This window comes from Strigops habroptila, chromosome 2, assembly GCF_004027225.2.
Source record: "Strigops habroptila isolate Jane chromosome 2, bStrHab1.2.pri, whole genome shotgun sequence".
Classification (NCBI taxonomy): Eukaryota; Metazoa; Chordata; class Aves; order Psittaciformes; family Psittacidae; genus Strigops; species Strigops habroptila.
In genome coordinates this window covers 49466949-49486684 of record NC_044278.2, presented here as the reverse complement: position 1 = coordinate 49486684, position 19736 = coordinate 49466949, and the positions used below count along the sequence as shown (strand labels likewise).

The following is a 19736-nucleotide window of genomic DNA, read 5'->3' as shown; positions in this document are numbered from 1 at the left end:
CTGGATGAGAGGGGGATAGTAATAATTTCCTGAAGAAAACAGAAGCTGTTTGTGATTGAGAACAACATGGTTTGTTATTAGAGATTGGTGGTGCTGCGACCTCTGTGTGTTAACATAGCTTCTGTGTTTCAGAAGCTGGATAAGTAATTTCCACCATACAGAAGGACAGGGGCTGGGTTGATTTTTTTATGCATGGAAATTTATATTTATGGTATTGTGAATCCAGAGGTGTTGAGAGCAAGATTTTTACAAAGCTCAAGATACTGCTTTGAAGATTTATAGGCTAGAGACAGCTCAATTGCTAATGTAGGGTATGTCAGGAGTAAATTGGGTTGGGTGGACTGGAGCAGAGGGAGCTGGGAGAAAGAGAGATTTCTTTTTGAGTATTTTGTTTGGTGATCTTGTTTATGTACTTCTGAAATGTCCTGTGGATTCTGAAGGAACAAAAGGCAGATCCTTGTCTTCTTGTGTTTTCTTCATTCATGTTGAAGGTCAGTCAATACACACATCCACACACGGTGTGGGGTTATATTTTTGAGGGCATATTATGTTGATTATTCTTAGCTTATAGATAGTGTGGGGGTTTTGCATGTAGATGTGTTTGAAATTCTGTAGGTTTTAGAAGGTTCAGCTCCAAAGCCTAATTTGAATTCAGGCCTGCAGATTATCTCTAAACTAAATAGATTTAGAAGGCAATTCATCTAAACCATTAAAAATAATTCTTACCAGCCATTGATAGAGCTCTTAACTCTAGTATAATTACTAGCCTGATACACTGGATTTGGTTATATATTCAATGTTTTCTTACATGGTTTAACTTTATTACTGTCTGCAGCACCATCTTCTATCACTGCAACTTTCCTTCTGAAACTACAGTAGATCCACAAAAAAAGGCTGCCAGCATAAAGACACAAGTGGGAAAAGACTGTATGAACTGGCCTGCAAAGAGAGTGCGGGCTTGCCCTGCTCTTGAGAGGGGAAGGTGGGAATAGCCAACCCCAAATAAATGTGAGATGGGGGCTGGAGAAAGGAAAGGATGTAAAGATGAAGGCGGTGATGGTGCTCCAGGGGAAATCGCGCTGGTGGCTCTATCCAAGGAGATGGTTGAGCTGCCACTACAGAAGGTGAGGCTACAAAAATTTGTTGCAAGTAATTGAGTGGACTGCTGTTAGACCAGGCTTGTTCATTGCTTTGTGGCTCTGCAGTATTAACAGCTTTCCTTAATTAAGACACAATTTTCTTCAACTATAATGTGTTTTCAGTAAATTTTAACCAGAAAGCAAAATAGTTTACTCTTTGGTAAGTAAGAGGGATTCGCAAAGGTGATTGGGAGCCCAATTTTCATTTAGTTTTTTTCTGCTCATGAAAATCATTTAAACTTTGAAAAGAGTTCAGTACGCTAGGGTGGTCAGATTTGTCTTAGGATGACAAGGCTGCTGATTACTTTTTTTTGTCTGAAAATTCTGTTCTTTGAGGTTTTTGCCTGCGGCTGTCACTGGACAAGGGGATGTAGGCAGCGGGGCTCAGCTGTCTGAGGTCAGAGAAGAGGCTTTTTTCATATACCGAGCTGATTAATTTTCATCATTGATTCATCCCATTCAAGTGAAGTATTGTCACAAGGGATTTTCCTGAAAGAATAGCTGCTAATATGCAAGAAAAGGTGGCTCTGGCAAGCAGATGGGGTTCGTGCTGCTGGTAATAGAGGAGCAGAGTCTTGGAACAAAAACTCTGGTATGGCTCAAGTGTTGCCAGTAGTAATGAGAACTTGTATATCTCATCCCTCCTGTGTTTATTTTGGAGAACAGTGCACATTTTGCAAACTAACAGTAATGTTGCTGTTGATGATTTCTGATACTAAGAGCTTCACCTTTAAATTCACTTTCCTAGGCTGTTTAGCTGGAGTACTGGGGTTTTTTAATCTCATCTAAGCAGCATTTGATAATTATGATGTGAAAGCATTTCCATTTGATCTTGAGCAGATACTCATATAAGAACCTTCAACAAATTTTCATCCCAAATAAAGTTCCATTCAGGCATTTTTTGTATTCAGGGAGTGAGTGTGAAATAGAGGAGATGGTCTGTGTTGTTTTTAAAAAGCTCATTATAGATCCAAAAGGTGTGAAAAGGCAGATGTAACAGGCATTGACTTGAAATACTTCCTGTGATTATATTTACCAGTACTTTTTCAGGTTTATTAGTCACTATGAACAGTCATTTTACACATTTTAAGCTTAATCTCTATAAAAGCAAGGGTGTGATGTCTACACAGTTAACTTAAAATTTCAAGTCTTGATATTTCTGCCTCAGCTATGAAGGCCCCCTGTTTGCTGGCTATTGAGAGGGGTTTTATGTAGCCACTGTGTGGCTCACCCAAATAAAGCCTAAATTTACCATCCCTCCTTGAAAGGATGTGTAAGGACCTCCTGGATAGGCGGTGTGAATGCTGGCATAGTGTGTACTTAGCGCGTAGGAAAAGCATTTGAATGGCTGCTGTCTAGCCCCAGGACAGCAGGAAGTTGGGTCTTCCAAGGCTGAATCTGAGTGAAAGGCAGTAGCACAGCCTTACGAAAGGAGAACAGAGTGGTTCAGGCTGTGATGCTCCAGAAAGCAGCAGGGGGACAATTCAGAAGCAGGCTGTGGGTCAGGTTTTAGGAAGGCTTTGATATATTGGGAAGACCAAAAACCGGTGGTTGAAGTGCAAAACCTGGACAGAAGTTGTGGGCATATTTTAAATTTTGAAAAGCCTTAAAAGTGATTTTGCATATATGTGTATCTCTATATATATATGTACATATCATATGTATAGATGTGTATGTGTATAACTTTTTGAATAATTGGTTATTCAAAATGACAGTGAAGGTTTACTTCAAAGTGTATTGTGAGAGTTTTTAATTTGAGGGGGATCCCTTAATATGGAATTGTTGCATGAAAATATTAGGGAACTTTCTGTGGTTTTCTTCCTTCTCATATTGTTTCACACATACACACCACTCCCTTTCTCCATTTTCAAAGAAATGAGGAAGAAATAAAGTGGAAGAATAACTGTGTTCAGGAAAACTGTTCAACCTCAAGTTTTGGATGCTTTGCCCTCCTTTTAATGTCACTTTTACCCATTGCTTGGTTTCCTTTACATCCAAAGATATTGACAGGTATGTAAGGAGGCAGGACAACACTGAAAATGGCAAGGGGAAAGGAGGAGAGGATTGTCTTTCACTTAACCTAAGGCTTTTTTTAATAGAAGAAAAGCTTTTTTTAGTGGAATTGATAACAACTGTTTGAGCCTAGATTAGGAGAACTCATGGATGTATTGAATTATTGAGCATCACACAAGAAGCTTTCACATTCCTTATATAGTTTTATTTTAGATACTTCATTCCTATATTATCTTGGCAAATAGATGTGCCAGTGGTGACTAACATTATATAAAGTAGTTTGAATTCTATGAATAGAGTTGCCTGAGAGAGAAAACACCTAATGTCTTTGTGGAGGGCAATGACTCCTTCAGTACTCTTTAGAAAGGAATGTTGTTTTCTATTTGAAGGGAGGGTAAGAAGAAAGAAAGAAGACTTTTTGACCAATTAAGTGCTCATTCCAAAAAATATTTGATTTGTTCACATAGCAATTTTATCTTTTCTTTTTAGAAAAAAAAAGATCCTGTTCTAATCATGAGCTCCCAGGGTTGGCAGTGGCATGATGTCTTCACAATCTGCAGGGAAAAAGACACTGAACTATTTTTTTTTTTAATGAAAAATGGTGACATTGTTAATTTCTTATTATTTGAGGCCACTGCAGCTTCATGATGGTTTTTATCCTCCTTTTTATTTCTCCAAGGATTCAGAAGACTAAAAAAAAACCCAAAAAATGTTTTCCATAAATTGAATGAGTGATTTAGTACTTTATTTACAGTGGTTTTTGCATATCCCTTTAATTTCATTATATGTTGGTCTTCTAGTGTATTTTAATCCATTGAGCACAGGATGGTGAACTGAAGGGAAAAAAAAAAAAAAAGTCTTGGAAGGAGGTTTTTTCCCCCAGCACTTACAGGTTTACAGAAAATTCATTAATGAAGTGTTGGTATGTCTGGCCTAGTGTTATTTTAAAAGAGGTAAGGTGAGAAAGCTGGGAACTATGAATCTGTGTGGGATTTATAAGGGGACAAGAAAGAGCACCTGTGCTGTCACTACAAATTCTTGGCATTTTCTCTGTGTGGGCTAAAAACAGTGGATGAGTGGCTTGCTGAGGAGATCCCAAGGACTGAACCACTCGCAGTTAACTTACATGGCTGATGTGAGGCAATACTGTTTGTAACCAGCTTCTTAACAATGTATGAGAGGAAATTTTCTGTAGCACAAACAACTGCAGCATGATCTGGTTTATTTGGTTTTGAAACAATCCGAGGGCACCTTGTGAGACGTGCCATTTGGTATGTGCATTGTCCGAGCGTGCTTCTTGCTTGAGAGTGCCGATGAACTGTGCATTTGACTTCTAAGCACATGTAGGTTTACATTTTTATCCCTGTGCTGCAGCCTTTCTTCATTTCCCTAGCATTGCATCCTTGGCATGCAGGCAGGGCGGCCGTGCAGCCACTTACGTTCCACTGGAATCAGGACAAAGTCCTGGTTATGCAAGGTTTATAACTGTAAGTAGTTTGGACCTCCTGCTGCAATGGTGAAGATGTGAACTTGGGCTATTTTAAAAACAAAGTGCTGGAGAAAGGCTTTGCTTTGCTGCTGAAAAGTCTTGGGTGACATCTTGGTAATGAAGGGGGGAGAATTTCATTTTGAAAGCTGTAGTTCAGCTTAACTACACTGTCTGGTTCCCACATTCTGGGGCTTGCAGGAAAGTTGTACCCTGAAACGCATGGACTACGCTGTGAAACGGTGGTCTGCAGCTTTGTGAACAGAAATGTTCTGTAGAAACTAAAGTGACTGAAAACTGCGTGTAATTTTTAAAACGGTATGTAATATAAATAATCAGCTCAAGAGTTTTAACTGAAAATTAGTGCTGGCGTTGTGTAACAGTTCAGTTCTCACAGAAGCCATTGACTTGTCCTTCCTTTTAAATTATAGAATCATAGAATCACCTACACAGGTTAGTGTTGGAAGGGACCTTAGAGACCTCCAGTTCCACCCTCCTGCCATAGGCAGGGACAAATCATAAAACTCGTGAATTCTTGTGTAAACTTTGTTTTTATGTCCTGGTGCAGCTGATACAGCTGAACAAGGCATGAGGGGCGGGGGCGCTGAGGCGGCAGAGCCCGCTCTGTGAGCGGCGCGGTGCCGCCGGCAGGGGGCGCCGCCGCGCCGCTCCCGTGCTGGGGAGCGGAGGGGAGCGGTTAAAGCCTGGGCGTGGCGGCCTCGCTCGCGCGGTGTTGACCCCGGGGCGGGGCTGCTCCCGCTCTCCCCCTCCCCGCCGGGATCAGCCGTTTTGAACAGTTGCTCAGGTTCAAGGCGAAAAGCAGGCGTACGGGTCGGTGCATTTCAGGCACCGTAAGGACGTGAAGTAACAGCAGATAGCCTTTGAGGGGAAGTGGCTGGGCAGGCCTGGTTAAAATGCTCCATTAGCATGACTCGTGTTCATTTTCACATTTCCAGAGTTTTACCTGGAAAATCTCCTTAGAAACTGTTCATTACCTTGTTCCTGATATGGGCCGGACTGTCCTTGTGTGGGTATGTCACTGCTGCTGGTTTTGAAACCTCTCCTTTGGGCTAAAGAGAAGGGGCCAGCAACAAGACGAGCAAGAGGTATGAAAAGCCAGGTTTCCATTTCAGAAATACCCCTCAAGCCTCTGCCGTGTGTAGCTGCAGCTGCTCGCAGTGAAGGAAGATGTGCAGCCTTACACGTCTGTGGGAGCCAGCAGTCAGGCCTTCTGTCTGTTCAGCGGAGGGCTGGAACCAAACGTCAAGTAAATCCTAGAAATGGCTTCCCACATGGACGCAGGTCCTTGGAACTGCCTGTCCTTTTGCTATGAGACTCCAGCTGCAAGAGGGTTGTCACAAGGGAGCTCTTTGGTAGACGAGAATAAAACAAATTCTGTTGGGGAGGGGGAATACATGCCTCTGCTGTGTCTGCTAGCCTTTTACCTGAACCTTTACTAAAGGAATTCAGAATGTGTGTGAAAACAGAGGAAATGGCCCGTATTCATTAATACTATTGTATGCTGAGGTAGTTCAGTTGATTCAGTAAATGGAAAATAAAGATTCGGTAAACTGAAACTATCCAATTTCCTGTCTGCTTTTCATTTTTAAGATATTTTTCTGACTTTAGTTGTTTACAGATAAACCTGCTTGTCCAGTTTAATTGTTTTTCTCGCTTGGTCAAGGAAGTACATTTTTTCTCTACTCCCTCCCCCTCCCCACCTCCATCCAGTCAACCTCCTCAGTATTGCTGCAGCAGTCTAAACGAGTATGTCTAAACTCTGTAGCCTGTGAAATTCATAATGTTGTTCTTAATGACTTTCAAGCAGTAAATAGAAAAGGACAGATTTATTCTGAAAAACTGGATTGGAAAGGTTGCTTTATTGCTGAAGAATTTGCGCACACATGTCATTGGGACCACTATCTAACGGATTGCTTACAGTCAATAGACATTGGGGTTTTTTCCCCTTTCTATCATATCTTCGAAGCTTACCAGCATTTTCCTTCCAGCAGCTTTTGTAAAAGCACTGGTAGAAAGACACTCTCAGGGAAATGCTTTTATTAATGCTTCCATTAATGCAAGAGGTTTTCTAGGTTGTAGGTTCAGATGATCTCATTCTGTCACTCAGAATTAACACAGAGCTATTACATTAGAATATAAATGCTCAGCTTCCAGCATCTTTAGTTGCCTGCAGAATGTTCCTGTTTTGAGTATTTTAATCTTTTCTCTCCAGTCCTTCTATGCATTTGTGCTGAGGTTTGGAATCAATATTCATGCTGTACTCCACTTATTAGAAAAAAAAGTGTTTCTTGAAGTGCAGGACATAGTAAATGTAATTAAATTTAGTAATTTAAATTCTGCTGGTGAGAATCCAGCAGAAAGCATTGCACAGTATCCACAGTAAATTAATTTTTAGTCATTTTGTTGACTTCAACAAAAGCAGGTATCTACGTGATTCCACCTTCTGAGTATCCCACCAGTGCCCCAGTGTGTTTAGGCTGTTCAGACTTAGTTCTAAAAAAAAAAAAAAACCCAAAACCAATAAAGTCTCAAAATATACTTGCGTTCACAAATAGAAGAAAAAAAAATAAAAGGAAACAGTCCCCTTGACTTGCCTCATGTCACCACTCAGTCCAGTCTGCTCTTCCCCTTGCTTGGCTGCTCAGGAAGATGAAAGTGGTGGTGGATATTGTAGCACAGAAAATGCCATCTGAAAATGATGTTCACATAGCGAGGAACTATCTTATGAAGATCTTGAGAAGTTCCATGAGGTACAGTACTGATTTACTTAATGCATCCCTTCTGTTCCTTCCTGCTGATTGGATTCCTCCTACCAGTTGCCAAGCCCATAGCAAACCATCACAGAAGCCCTCTTCCCAACCTTTCCTTGCTGTCCACACATTGTTTGTGTTGTGCTAGTTTCTAGTCTTGTGCTTCCTTAGTAGTGCATCATGGAAAAGTAATTGTCTCATAATAGATAAACCTTTTTGTTGAATTGATGCCTAGGAGGTCTATTGAATTTGTGGTTTGCCAAGCGGGTATCAGTACCTTTAGAGGTGAGCTGTGAGGGGAGCAAACCCTTCCATGTTCTGCACAGCTGAACAGTGGAATGGGGTTTTTTTCCATACCTGAACACAGGCTTGGAGCCCTTGAAGTATACAAGGGCTGTCTGGAGCCCAGCATCACATGGCTGAGCAGAATCTTTTGCACTTGTTTGCACTGAGGGTATTTGGGATTCTCCACTCCCTCTGAATTTCATTTCCTACCAAGAAAGAACAACAGTGATGCTCTGCTTAACTGTTTCCTCTTTTGTCATGCTGAGAAGAGTAGGCTTTTGTTTATGGAAACAATTACTTCTTTTTTTAGTGACAGTAATGATGCTACAGTTCTTAGTGAAATTACAGATTCCCTGTAGAATTATTACTCTCCTTTTTTAGTCTTGCATGCAGAGTTTGGAAAGGCAATTTATCATTGAATTCATCAGATCTTCCTGAATGTATTGCAAAAAGCCGTGTACTCAAATCTGACCTGTTTTGAACATATTGGGTTTATAATGAGCTTTAGCTTTGTTTTCCAAATCCAGTGGCTGGCTGATAGGCCAAGTTTATAAAATGGGGGAATTGGTAAAACAATGTAGAACTGCCTTTAGAGTTCAAGTTGAAGATAGGGAACACTTTTTCAGTTTAGCAGATTACTTTTGTAACTTAAACAAATTATGTAACCTGGCAGTAATAAACTTCATAAATACGTAAGTGCAATAGCTAAGTGCATAAAAAAAGCCTTAAGAGCTAAGTTCCTGTAAGTGTTTGTTTCAGACGGTGACTTGGAAGGCTGGGATTTGTCTCACCTCATACCTTGTCTAAATTTTAAATTACACTTTCTCCAGGATGAGCCAAAGAGAAGGGAGGGATGAATTACCTTGCAGAAGTTCCTGCTTCATTCCTGGGTGACTAAGAGGGTCTAGACACTTGGCCTGTGCTCAGCATCTGCTCATGGAATCAGAAGTTGATGAATTCCACCCAGAAGGATTATGTAACGGGGAGGGGGAGGGAATGCACTTATTTCATGAGTGCTGAGAGGTGTTACAAACAGGAAGTCCTTGGAAGGAGGTGCAAGCTATTGCTACTAACTCCTGAACGAACAGAAGGAAGGGGCAGAGGAGTGTAGAGCAGTTTTGCAGAAAGGTTTGCAAGGTACAAAGCTCTAACAACTTATTGTTGTATTTCTCCAAAGGGATCTGTACAGTTACATGAGCACATACATTTGGAGGTGATATCCGAGTAGATATTTGGGGACGTAGATGAATTGCTGAACTATTTTAGAGGTGTATTCTTAAAAAAAAAAAAAAATCCTGCATACCTGTGGTGCCAAACAGTTTAAGAGCTGAAGCAGAACTTGGCTGGAGTTAATATTATTAGTTATGTCATTCTTACTAACTTGTTTGAAACAATGTACATGGCTTTATTCCTTCCTGTCATTAACTCTTCCCCCTCCTCTCATAAGCACCTGCCTATTACAGTAGAACCTTGTAAAGTGCTACTGTACTGTGGTCATGTTGCAAGAGAGTCATTAGTCTTCAGTATTAGCTTTCACTATTAAAGCTCTGGATACATGTCAGCTACTTTAAAACTTGTTTGCCTGTCTCTGCCCCTCATAAAAACCACCTCACCCCCAAAATAAATAAAATTAAACCCAAAGCAAAACAAAACAAAAAAACAAAACAAAACAAAACAGCACACCCAAGCAGAGACCTTGGAGAGTATTGCCATTTGGCATCTCATTGCATCTCAGATATTTTAAACAAATTCTTGTGTCTTTTCAAAACTGACATGCATGTAGAAAGTCACCTCATTTGCTGTCTTTTAAAGTCATTATTCTTCTGTCCTACCTGTATAACGTTTGACTACTGCCCTGGTAGATTTTGTGCTGCGTGTCACCTTACCAAACTGCTTGCACTAAACCAGTATCTGTACCTCTCTCGTTCGCAGGAGAAATGACCTAGCCTGCAGGCCTCACTCCTGGCACGCAACCAAATTTACAGAAAGTCAACCCGAGACAGCCACGTCACACCTTTCCTCCTCCAATGCCTGCGCTTCCTGGCACTCGCGCTACCATGCAAGGTGAGTCTCTGCTGAAGTTACACGCAGTAAGCTCCCACGGCGAGACAGTAAGAACACAGATCATGTCGTTGAGTGTTTTCTTAGAACAACAAATGCAGAATCGTCCTATTACACATTTTTAGTGTTGCCTGTCCTTTCAAGGCTTGAAGGGGGACCATGGGAAATTTTGACATATGGATGAGTGGATTTCAGAACAGTATGTGATATGTGCATGTGACTGAAAGGTAAGACGCTAGCTTTAAAGGCAGTCAAAAGGTTATGTTACTTGCTCGGCATTTCTTTTCAGTGACCACTGGTAAAATCTTAAGCCTTTCTGAGCAAAAAGAAACCATCAAAATTAACATTCTGAAAGTGAAATAGTAAGGGGAGAAGAAACTGAAAAATACTGTTGCAGACTATTAAAAAACCTTTTGCTAAAGGGAGGGTGCAGAATGTTTTACTGTTGGACTTTAAGGTGTTACTGATTTTATTAGCTGAACTGTCTTTCTGTAATCTGATCTGCCCTACAGCTGTGCTCTTGCTCATGTAGAGAGGTAATAAGACCAATGATTTTCAGTCCCTGTTTAAAGCACCTTGATATTTGTTAAGTCTCATTCAACACTACAAGAGAAGGGCTGGCACCCATGCAGTTTTAGTTGTGAAATGTTAAACTTTCAGGTAATGCCTATTTGTGTCTGATGACAGGTTCTTGTTTGTTTCCTGCTCATAGGTGACATTCTTCAGCATTTCCATGAGGGATTTCTATAGTTTGGTTTTCTTTATTCTTTTGGTTTTTTTTCTTCTCAGTTCCCTTTGGCCCATAGTTATGCTGACCTTAAAGAAAATAAATCTGGTATACAATCCCAGTTTGGAAAGCAGGCTTGCATTTCCTCTACCGACTGCTGTATGTTCCCCATCATTACTTCTTGGTGTTAATTTATCATGATAGTTAGAAGAACATTAGTACTTCAAGATTTTATTTTACTTTCATTTTTACAATAATTTGTACAACTTTTGTTTTCCTCGGAATCTCTCTACTGTTTTTAAAATAACGTGCTATCTGCTCTTGAATAAAGTATGAATGCGTTAACATTTAGACAGAAAGGGTTTGAAGATTTTTTTACTGAAGACAGTAAAAGTCCTTGTACCTAGGAACAAAATTCCAAAATTTGTAAGAACTTTATAGCATTGCTATCAGGAACTCTCAGATATTTCTGCTTTCAGACTACTGAGTCTTCTAACTGAACTGTGAATCAGTATATGCTTCTTGCTCTTCCTGATAGTTGTCCTTGTATCTGGTAAAAGTAAAACACTACGAGACACGTCTCAAAGTGTGATTTTATAGGAGCTGGGCTAATCACAATATTTAAAAAAGAATTAATTTGGTTCAAGGCCAGTTTGAAAATGAACTTTGGGCAGGAAATTGTGGGCGTAAAAGAAAATGGGGAGGGGAATAGAGCAATCCTCTTCCCCCACGTAACAGAAATAGCAGCAACTGCTGGTAGACATCAGTATTAATAAAAAGGGCAAATTCTTTCTCAGATGCTGCTGAAAGTTTTAGTGGCTTTAGCACAGTCTAATACCAGGGTTGCCGGGGCACTGCCATGCTAAACCCCTTGCCTATCTGTGCTGCCCACTTGAAAGGTGATGTATTTGGGAGATCTGTCAGTCCTGGTGTCTGTTGCCCAAGACAGTTTCAGTGGCAGAGCTGATTTCATACTGGGGCTGCTGGAGGCCCAGCATTCCCAGAGTGCTGGGCCAAGGACTTGGGTATTTGAAGTATTCGGGTATCCCAGTTGCAGAGAGGGATTCTGCAGAAAGAAAACGTGAGCAGCTTCAGAGATTCCCCACTTTGAAAGTACAGCTCACAAAACCAAGCAGCACAGTGCACTCTCAAGTGAAGCACTAAGCTGAACCAGAGACACAGCGGTCAGTAGCTGAAAGCAGCAGTATGCAAAAAGATAATAGAAATAGCCTGAGGAGGGAATATTTCTATCCCAAGGATCCCATGCTCCGGCTGTTTCTGGAATTTCTTGTCCTTCCTTGAGCTAAGCATCTGAGATTGGTATTCACAGCCTAAAATTCCCTGAATGTGCCTGCCTGCATTCTCTCTGTGAGTGTGAAAACTAAATCACTTGTAAAACGAGTTCAGAGAGGAGGAAGAGATGTTTTTGTGCTCTTCCAAGGAAAGGATTTATCTGGATTTTGAGTGTTGTGAGATGGGGCATGGCTGGACTAAACAAACCTCTGAAAATTACTACCTAGGTTGATACTAGATTAAGCTATGGACAAATTGGGTTGGGGGGGAGGGGGAGATGTTTTGAGTTTTTTTGCCAACCTACTGAATTTTGACCTTTGAGAGGGTGCATGAAACCAGAGGAAAACAGACCATGAGAGACTATCAGTGTAGGTAGGAGAGAGGGTAGTTCTGGCAGGTATAAGTGCCTCTCACGCAAGACTAGAGCATTAGACCTCATAAGCTTTTGGTGCTTTTATTTCCCTCTGTGAGTCTTCTGCTGTCTTTTTTTCAGAAGTTATACCTTAACAACATGGATGCAAACTTTTCTAACCCACCCTAAACTAAGGTTGAGTGCGCTTTTCTGGTAGTTGTGGATGTGAGCTGTCTTAAGTCCCTGAAAGTTCAGACCCTGCATTTTCTTCCAGTAGGATATACTATAGTAGAGGACTGTATGATATTTTTTTCATGTCCCTGGTGTGCAGTTGAAGCCAACAACCTCTTCAACTTCGTTCTGGCCTCATAGGTGTGGGTATGCTTTGAGAAGGCTGCTTAAACTGAGGTTTTGGGCAGTTAGGGTCAGGTACATCTGGTTTGTAATCCCATGTGGTCTGATTTGCTGAGATGATGTAATTTCTGGGAGGGCCCAGAAGCAGCAGCTCATGCCCCAGGATTTGGCAGGGGAAGTGTGCTTATTGGCCAAAAATAGTCAAGGATGGTGTTTGTAGATTATTCCTGGACTTTACTTGCCACACATTGACCAGCAGTGTAGGTGCTTTTGTGAATCCGCTCTCAAAAAAAACACTGAGAAAAGGATATCCTGGGATGCCAGGCTCTGCCAGAGAAATGGCTGTTGTGCTCTCTTCCATGTCAGGGTTCATGGGACGATTGCCCTGCAGTTAAGGGCTTCGGAGTAACGCACCACAAGAAACTTTCTCGTCCTCTCTTTGAAACTTTTGCTGCATCTCTTGGGTTTCCATGAGGCATTTTCTAACAGAGCTTTGACCTCTTATGCTGCTAATATCTGCTTCACATTTGGTACCAGCAGACCTACGTGAGACTTGCAAATTGAAGCTTTCTGACAAGTGTCATCTTTATTTTAATCAGTGCCAAAATATCTTAGTGCTGAAGAAGGGGAGAAATCACAGAAACTCGTAGCAATATCTGAAGAAGGGGAGAAATCACAGAAACTCATAGCAATATCTGGCTTACATTCTTCATTAACAAAGGAGATCCTATTAATGACCCAAGACACTATTTACATGAACCACAGTATCTGCCCAAGATGACAATTAAGATACTTTTAAGTATTCAGCAAGATGTTTTAGATTGCTGAAAATAGAAGAATGAAAGAACAAAAAACCCACAAGAGGAGGCCAGTGCTAGTGCATATTGTTAATAAAATGCTTTTAGAAAATAAGCACAAGTATACCTTCTCTTATGTCAGAAGCATAAATTGCTTCTGACCATGTTGTGTAAAAAAGTTACAAAGGCTACAGTAATAGATGGGGGGAGAAAAGCAATTCTCATGTTAGTGCTTAATTCCAAAGAACTATTGAGTTGACCTTTGCAATATTTTTGACAGAAAAAAAGATCTGTATCACTCTTTGTATTTTTTATGTGGACTAATCTAATTTCATTGCTAGCTTTCACAGGTTTCTTTACTGCACAAGATTTGATAGATGTTTCATTTAATTATAGCTACAGGGAAGTGGAATAATTCTGGGATTTCTACCAAGGGGCTTTGCATGCAAGGGCAAGAATTTGAATTTGGTATATAAAAACAGGAGGAGCTGCCAGTGAAGTTCAAACAGGGAGATGTGATGAGAATAATTGGAAAGACTATCGTCCCAGTATCAGTGAATTGGATTGACAGGAGGTGGGTGCTGCGAAAGACAGAAAAGAAAGAAAACAGAACAAAACTGATTAGGTAGGAAAACAACAGAAGCAGCAAGATTTTGAAAGAGTGTCCTAGGCAAATGATCCAGAGAAAGTATAGTATCAAAGATGATGTTTCTGTGGAGGAAAGAGTGGCGAGGGGAACTGCTGGCAGGAAGGATTGTTGAAGGAAGGTCAGAAGTTTAGTTTTGGCCATGCAAAGTTTACATTGCTCTGGCATCTCCTCCTATCATTTTCCTGTCAGTGTTGTGGAACTGGATGATGACGTTGTGAAGGTGTCAACCTGAGAGTGGTTTGAAACCACATTGGTAAGGTGCATGCGGAGGCTCAGAACTATAAGTGGTGGCATTTGAGGCAAATGTTTTTAGTGAACCTCCGTTTAGAAACTGTTTAGAAATTAAAATATTAAATGAATTGGCAGATTTGGATAAGCAGGACAAGGGAATAACTTTATGGGCTGAAGAAGTTTAGGGTAAGATTACAAAAGATGAGCAGGGAGGTACGTGAGTTTTAATCACTGGAAGAATCAGGGTGCCTGGAAAATAAGCTGAAAAATAAGCTGATGTTTGTCATGGGAAAGAGGGAGGTAATGACCCCAAACTAAATTTGTCTAAAAGCAAAATCAGAAAAATCAACAACTTGCAGAGGGAGAGGGGATCCTTCAAGGAGATAAAGGGGTATTACTTACTGGTAAACTCAGAAAGGGAAGTTAGTAAAATTTCAAGCTCTGAATCAGTGGCAGAGTATAAAGCCCTGACTTTGTGTTCAAACTTCCAATTTTAATAGATTGTCTTGAGTAACTGCTATGCAGATAGATCTTAATCAATGTTAGGAAAATTGGTGGCTGTATATTTATAATAATGTTGTGGCATTTTTTGACTGGCATATTTACGCCGAGGCTTTTTGTTTGTTTCCTACCATAGTTGTTCTTCTCATGACCTGTCAAACTCATGGGATCAGTCAAGTCTACATCGCACTTCTGACCAGTTCAGCAGTTTGGGAAGTATGGACAGCTGGGACCACACTCCACAAGTAGCCCAGTACGGAAGACTTTCTTCTGCAAGGTCTAATAGTAGCATTGATCATCTAGGGAGCCAAAGTAAGCGGGATTCAGCCTACGGGTCTTTCTCCACAAGTTCTAGCACCCCTGACCACACTCTATCCAACGCAGACACTTCTTCAACAGAGAACATGCTATATAAAGTAGGCCACTGGGAGACTTCTAAGCATGGAAACAAGTCAGGCCAGTTCTTGAGTGACAGCAGTGGAATAGAGGACAAACCTGGGTATTTGCCAGCTCCTGTCCAATATGAAAACAATAGAAGTCCTAGAATAGAGGAACACTCCGATGCCAAGCTCACCAGCTCTGGAAGATCCAGTTTTGGACCTGTGTGGTATGTTCCTGATAAGAAGAAGTCTTCATCTCCTCCCCCGCCACCTCCACCGCTTCGTAGTGACAGCTTTGCTGCTACGAAAGGCCATGAGAAAGCCCATGGCCCTGTGTACTCAGAGGGTGCCAGCACGCAGCACTTTACAGCCCTGAATCGATCTCAGCCCAGGAGTGACTGGAGCTTGGAAACTGTGGAGCAGCAGCGGCGGCCCTCCAGGGCATGTGACAGGAGGGTCAGCAGCTCAAATTATAAATCCGATCTCAATTCAGAACACACTTTTTCTTCAACTGGTGAAAGGTACAGTAGTAACGCAGGAACTGTGAACAAACTGCAGTCGTCCTTGTCCAGCACTGATGTTCGGTTTGCACAGCCTACCTACAGTTACCACCACCAGCACCAGTACAGTGATGAAAGCACTTTTTTTCACAATGCAAGAATCTTAGCTGCGCCTAAAGATCAGCAACATTATCTGTCCTATAGTGGCATTCAGGAGTTACCTACAGATCATTTTCATGGCTACAGTCCAAACCCAGCCAGTCACCTCAACGCTTCCTCTTCTTTGAACAGTTCTGCTGAACAGAAGATGGACAACACTGGACAGAGTCGCTATTACTGCGTGACGGTAAAACAGCCTGCTCAGGGAAGCTCAAAGCCACAACAACTCAAGGATGACAGCTGGAAACCTGGAGTGGGGACTGATCCATCTCTCGGATCTCAAGAAAATCTTGCAGTTGTCACAATGGTCCAAAAACCAAAATACTATCTACCTCAACAATCTGTTGAATCTTCACTGAAAGGGTGTGAGAGCAGCAGTCATCACCCATTGGACAGAGAGGGGGATGCTAGGTGTGCTGTAGTAGAAGAGGCTAGAAAACCCAATCACACTGAAAAGTCTGGACAAAAGAAAAACTTTGAGAACAGCTCTGAGGAAAGTGAAACCAGGTATGGTCAACAGGAGTATGTAAAGGGCTGTGTCCTTACCACTGAAAACAGATCTGCTCAGAAAGATTTTAGGTGGGGGAAAGATGAGAGTAGCAAGATTTCTCCTCAGAAGACCCCAATGCTGCACTCTTTAGCTCAGGAAGGGAAAAAGCAGTCTAACAACAGCTCAGAAGTGGTAACAGAGCGGCAGGCCCCATTTGACACTCACTTGTCTAAACAGGCACGAAGAAGTGATCGTTTTGCAACAACCCTGAGAAACGAGATCCAAATGAGAAGAGCAAAGCTGCAGAAGAGTAGAAGCACTGCTACGTTAGTAGGGTCACCTGAAACAGAGGAGTGCAAAGAGACCTGGAAGCCAGATTCAGCAGAAAATGTCACTGCCTCCCCAGACACTAACTTTACCACCACCTACAAAGATCACCTCAAGGAAGCCCAGGCCAGGGTTCTGAGGGCGACATCCTTCAAACGGCGGGACTTGGAGCCCAGCCCTGCTGAATATCTCCCCAGGTCACCCGAGCGGAAAACTGGTAGTTACAACTCTTCGTTATCTTTGGTTTCTGAAGATGTGTCTGGATTCCTTGAGGCTACACAAGGTAAACCGAACCCCACAGGGAGCGGCACTCATCACGTTTCTCGCATCGGAGCCAGGAAGAGGTTCACAACAGAGCAAAAAATGAAGTCTTACTCTGAACCAGAGAAGATGAATGAGGTGGGGATTACAGAGGGTGAGTGCCGTGCTCACTGCTGTCCAAATCCATCTGAAGAAGCCCTAGGCTCATTTGCAGACAGGTGGAAATTTTTTGAAGAAACAAGTAAGCCTGCACAAAGGAGACCACCACAGAAACCAGCTCCCTACAGTCTAGCTGAGGGACAGCCTGAGAGGCCAGATAGGAAAGTTCACAGTGGACAGGAGGGAGAGGACTCATGGTATGAGAGAAGAGGTCGGGCAGCCTCTCTTGGACTAGAAACTGCACATGCTTCAAAAGATAACGTCCACCATAGTAGCAGCAGTAAGGCTGCTGATAGGATTGTGAAATCTGAGCAGCCGCAGCGCCTGGGAACCTTTGCAGAGTATCAGGCGTCATGGAAGGAGCAGCGGAAGCCTATAGAGCCGCGGAACTCAGGGAGGTACCATTCAGCCGATAATATCCTTGATGCAGGCCACGAACAACATGAGAAGCCCCAGTACACCCACGAGAGGTCTAGATCATCCCCCTCTACTGATTTCTACAAACAGGTATAAGTATCTTTTGCTTTTATCCTTTCAGTTGCCCAGGTGGGGGGACAGGAGAGTGGTGGAAGGGGATTTTTATGAAGATTTCCAGTTTAGGAACCCGGTGTAGTATGGTGTTTGCCTTTTGTCAGTAAGCTGATCGAAGTTTGCGTTGCACAGGAATTAAGTGTATCAGAGAACAATTGGATAAAGTCATGTCTTGTGTGTTGTAGTCAAATGTTGATTTGATAATATCCTCTTTTTACAGTAGAGGTATAGGACTATCAAAGCAATCTTCACCCATAATTTTCTTCATTGGTGTGGCTGCCTTCCCCATTTTAAGGCTTTCCATTCTCTGAAACTATGAATAAAAATATTCCAAGGGTAAATAATGCCTACTTTTGTCCGATCTTGTTAATGGTTTAATAATTTTCCATGGATTTCCTCTTTTCTTATAAACTGGCTTGATGCAAAAGCTACGTAGGACAAAACTTCTGCCTAATAAAATTTAGAGAGTAAAAATACGCCTGTTAAAGCTACACTTTAGCAACAGGTGAAACTGCTTAGTGTTTTATGTCAGTTTGCTTGATTTAAGATGTATAAATTTATTCCTTAGAGGGATGCCAAATGTCTGTTCAACTTGCAAGTAAATATTAAGTTAATTTTTAACTGAGCAGGGCCAGGGAATGGTTGGCAGGTGGCAGGGGAAGTAAACAGAGAAACCAAGTCTCTTAAGTTCTCTGTTTAAAAGATGTTGTTCAAGCTGCTCCAAGATTGCCTCATTGTATAAGGAGTCATAGTGTGTTCAGCCTGTGTTGAACTTCACCTTATGCAAGAAAAGAACTGAGGCAATGCAGTTGTATATTACTTTTTCCTCTCTTGCTAATAACATTGCATGCATACATACATACACACACATCCACATGGCACCTCTGTGTGTGTGTGTGTGTAGACAGGGATTAGAATGAGAATAACTCGAAAAGAAACAAATACATTGATCTCTAAAAGTTGTGGATTCTTTTTTCTTTAATTTTTTTGTGCGCCTTTAAGTTTGGCAAAAGTTATTTTTGAACTCTACGTGCAGACTTAACTATGCGGATAATTTATTAGGGTAGAGATTCCAAGCACTGGAAATATTCACCTGGAAGTTATTTTGAAAATTAAATTAACTGAATTATTTAATAATTGCCTACCCAGCAGAAAATCATCATATCATCTATTCCATGTATGCATTTCTGGTTTATTAGTCAGTGCCTTCAAGTTCAGTATAGGCCTCCTGGGGCAAAAAGCAGACACCTGCTTAGGCACCTGGATAATATGGTGATAAGTGCATTGAAGATGCTTACAACAGACTCGAGTAAGTAAAGATGTTTTCGCATATGTGATTCAGATGATTCCAGTGCTAATGTGCAATTAAGTTTCCTGTAGGTTCAGGGTTTGTAATGCAAAGCTGTGCTTTGGGTGTGGTGGTTTGAAGATAGTGAGATAATAAAACTCTGGAACAGCGATGATGTGTGTTTTGCTGAGAAACTGAAGTACGCACTCAGGGATTCAAAAGCTGGTGCATACTTGCATCTTCTAAAACGGGAGCAACTCTCCTCTAACTTCTTTGCCACATTATTTTTTTGTCTTTGCCAAGTGGAAGTTGCAAACACTGATATAAATGTTAAGCTCTTCTGTAGATCAACAAAGTAGAGCAGTAACTCGAGTGCCGGCAGGTTGGTAGTGCTGCGCAAGAGGTCACATAGCATACTGTACCACTTAAAACCAAACAAGATTAAGACATGCTGTGCTGTTGGCTTCATGTATATTCAAACAGAGCAAACCCACAAATAAGAGGTTCCATAATCATAGAGTTTTTGGGAGTCTGAAACATGATGACTTGGTGTCTTACTTCTGCTGTAAACCACTTTTAGGAAGTCTCAGTTGAAGTAAGGAGGCAAGCAGAGGATTTAAAGGAGGATGGGGAGCGTATTTTCTCTAAAGTTAACAATCTGGATGAAAGGAACTGCACTGTAAGGTAAGTATTTCTTAATTTCTTGCTTTAAGAGATTCCTTACGACAGCTCTGATGTGATCTTTTCCTGACCTGGACTGGAAGATTTACTATGATGATTTCAGAGTTTTTGCAATGCTGTTTTCCCTTGTTTCCCTCCTTCTCCCCACATATTTCAACCTGCATGATAGAATTAATGTTAGGACTGAAATTTATAGGGACTCTAGGGTAAGTTTGAAGAAATTCTCAAGTGTTGTGTGTATTACAGTTTGTTCAGAGCCAGATGATTCTTACTTGTCTGCATGAAATGATTCAGGTATTCT

General features: G+C 41.5%; 1 protein-coding gene across 2 annotated transcripts in view; it reads left to right on the top strand.

The window, feature by feature from the left end:
- SHROOM2 (shroom family member 2) overlaps nucleotides 1–19736 on the top strand; it is a 133105-nt gene that overhangs the window by 71367 nt on the left and 42002 nt on the right. For both annotated transcript variants that reach the window (XM_030475620.1, XM_030475621.1), the window contains exons 3-5: nucleotides 9627–9758; nucleotides 14796–17442; nucleotides 19335–19438. In XM_030475620.1, coding sequence (XP_030331480.1) covers nucleotides 9627–9758; nucleotides 14796–17442; nucleotides 19335–19438 — 2883 coding nt within the window. The remainder of the gene's footprint in view (nucleotides 1–9626; nucleotides 9759–14795; nucleotides 17443–19334; nucleotides 19439–19736) is intronic.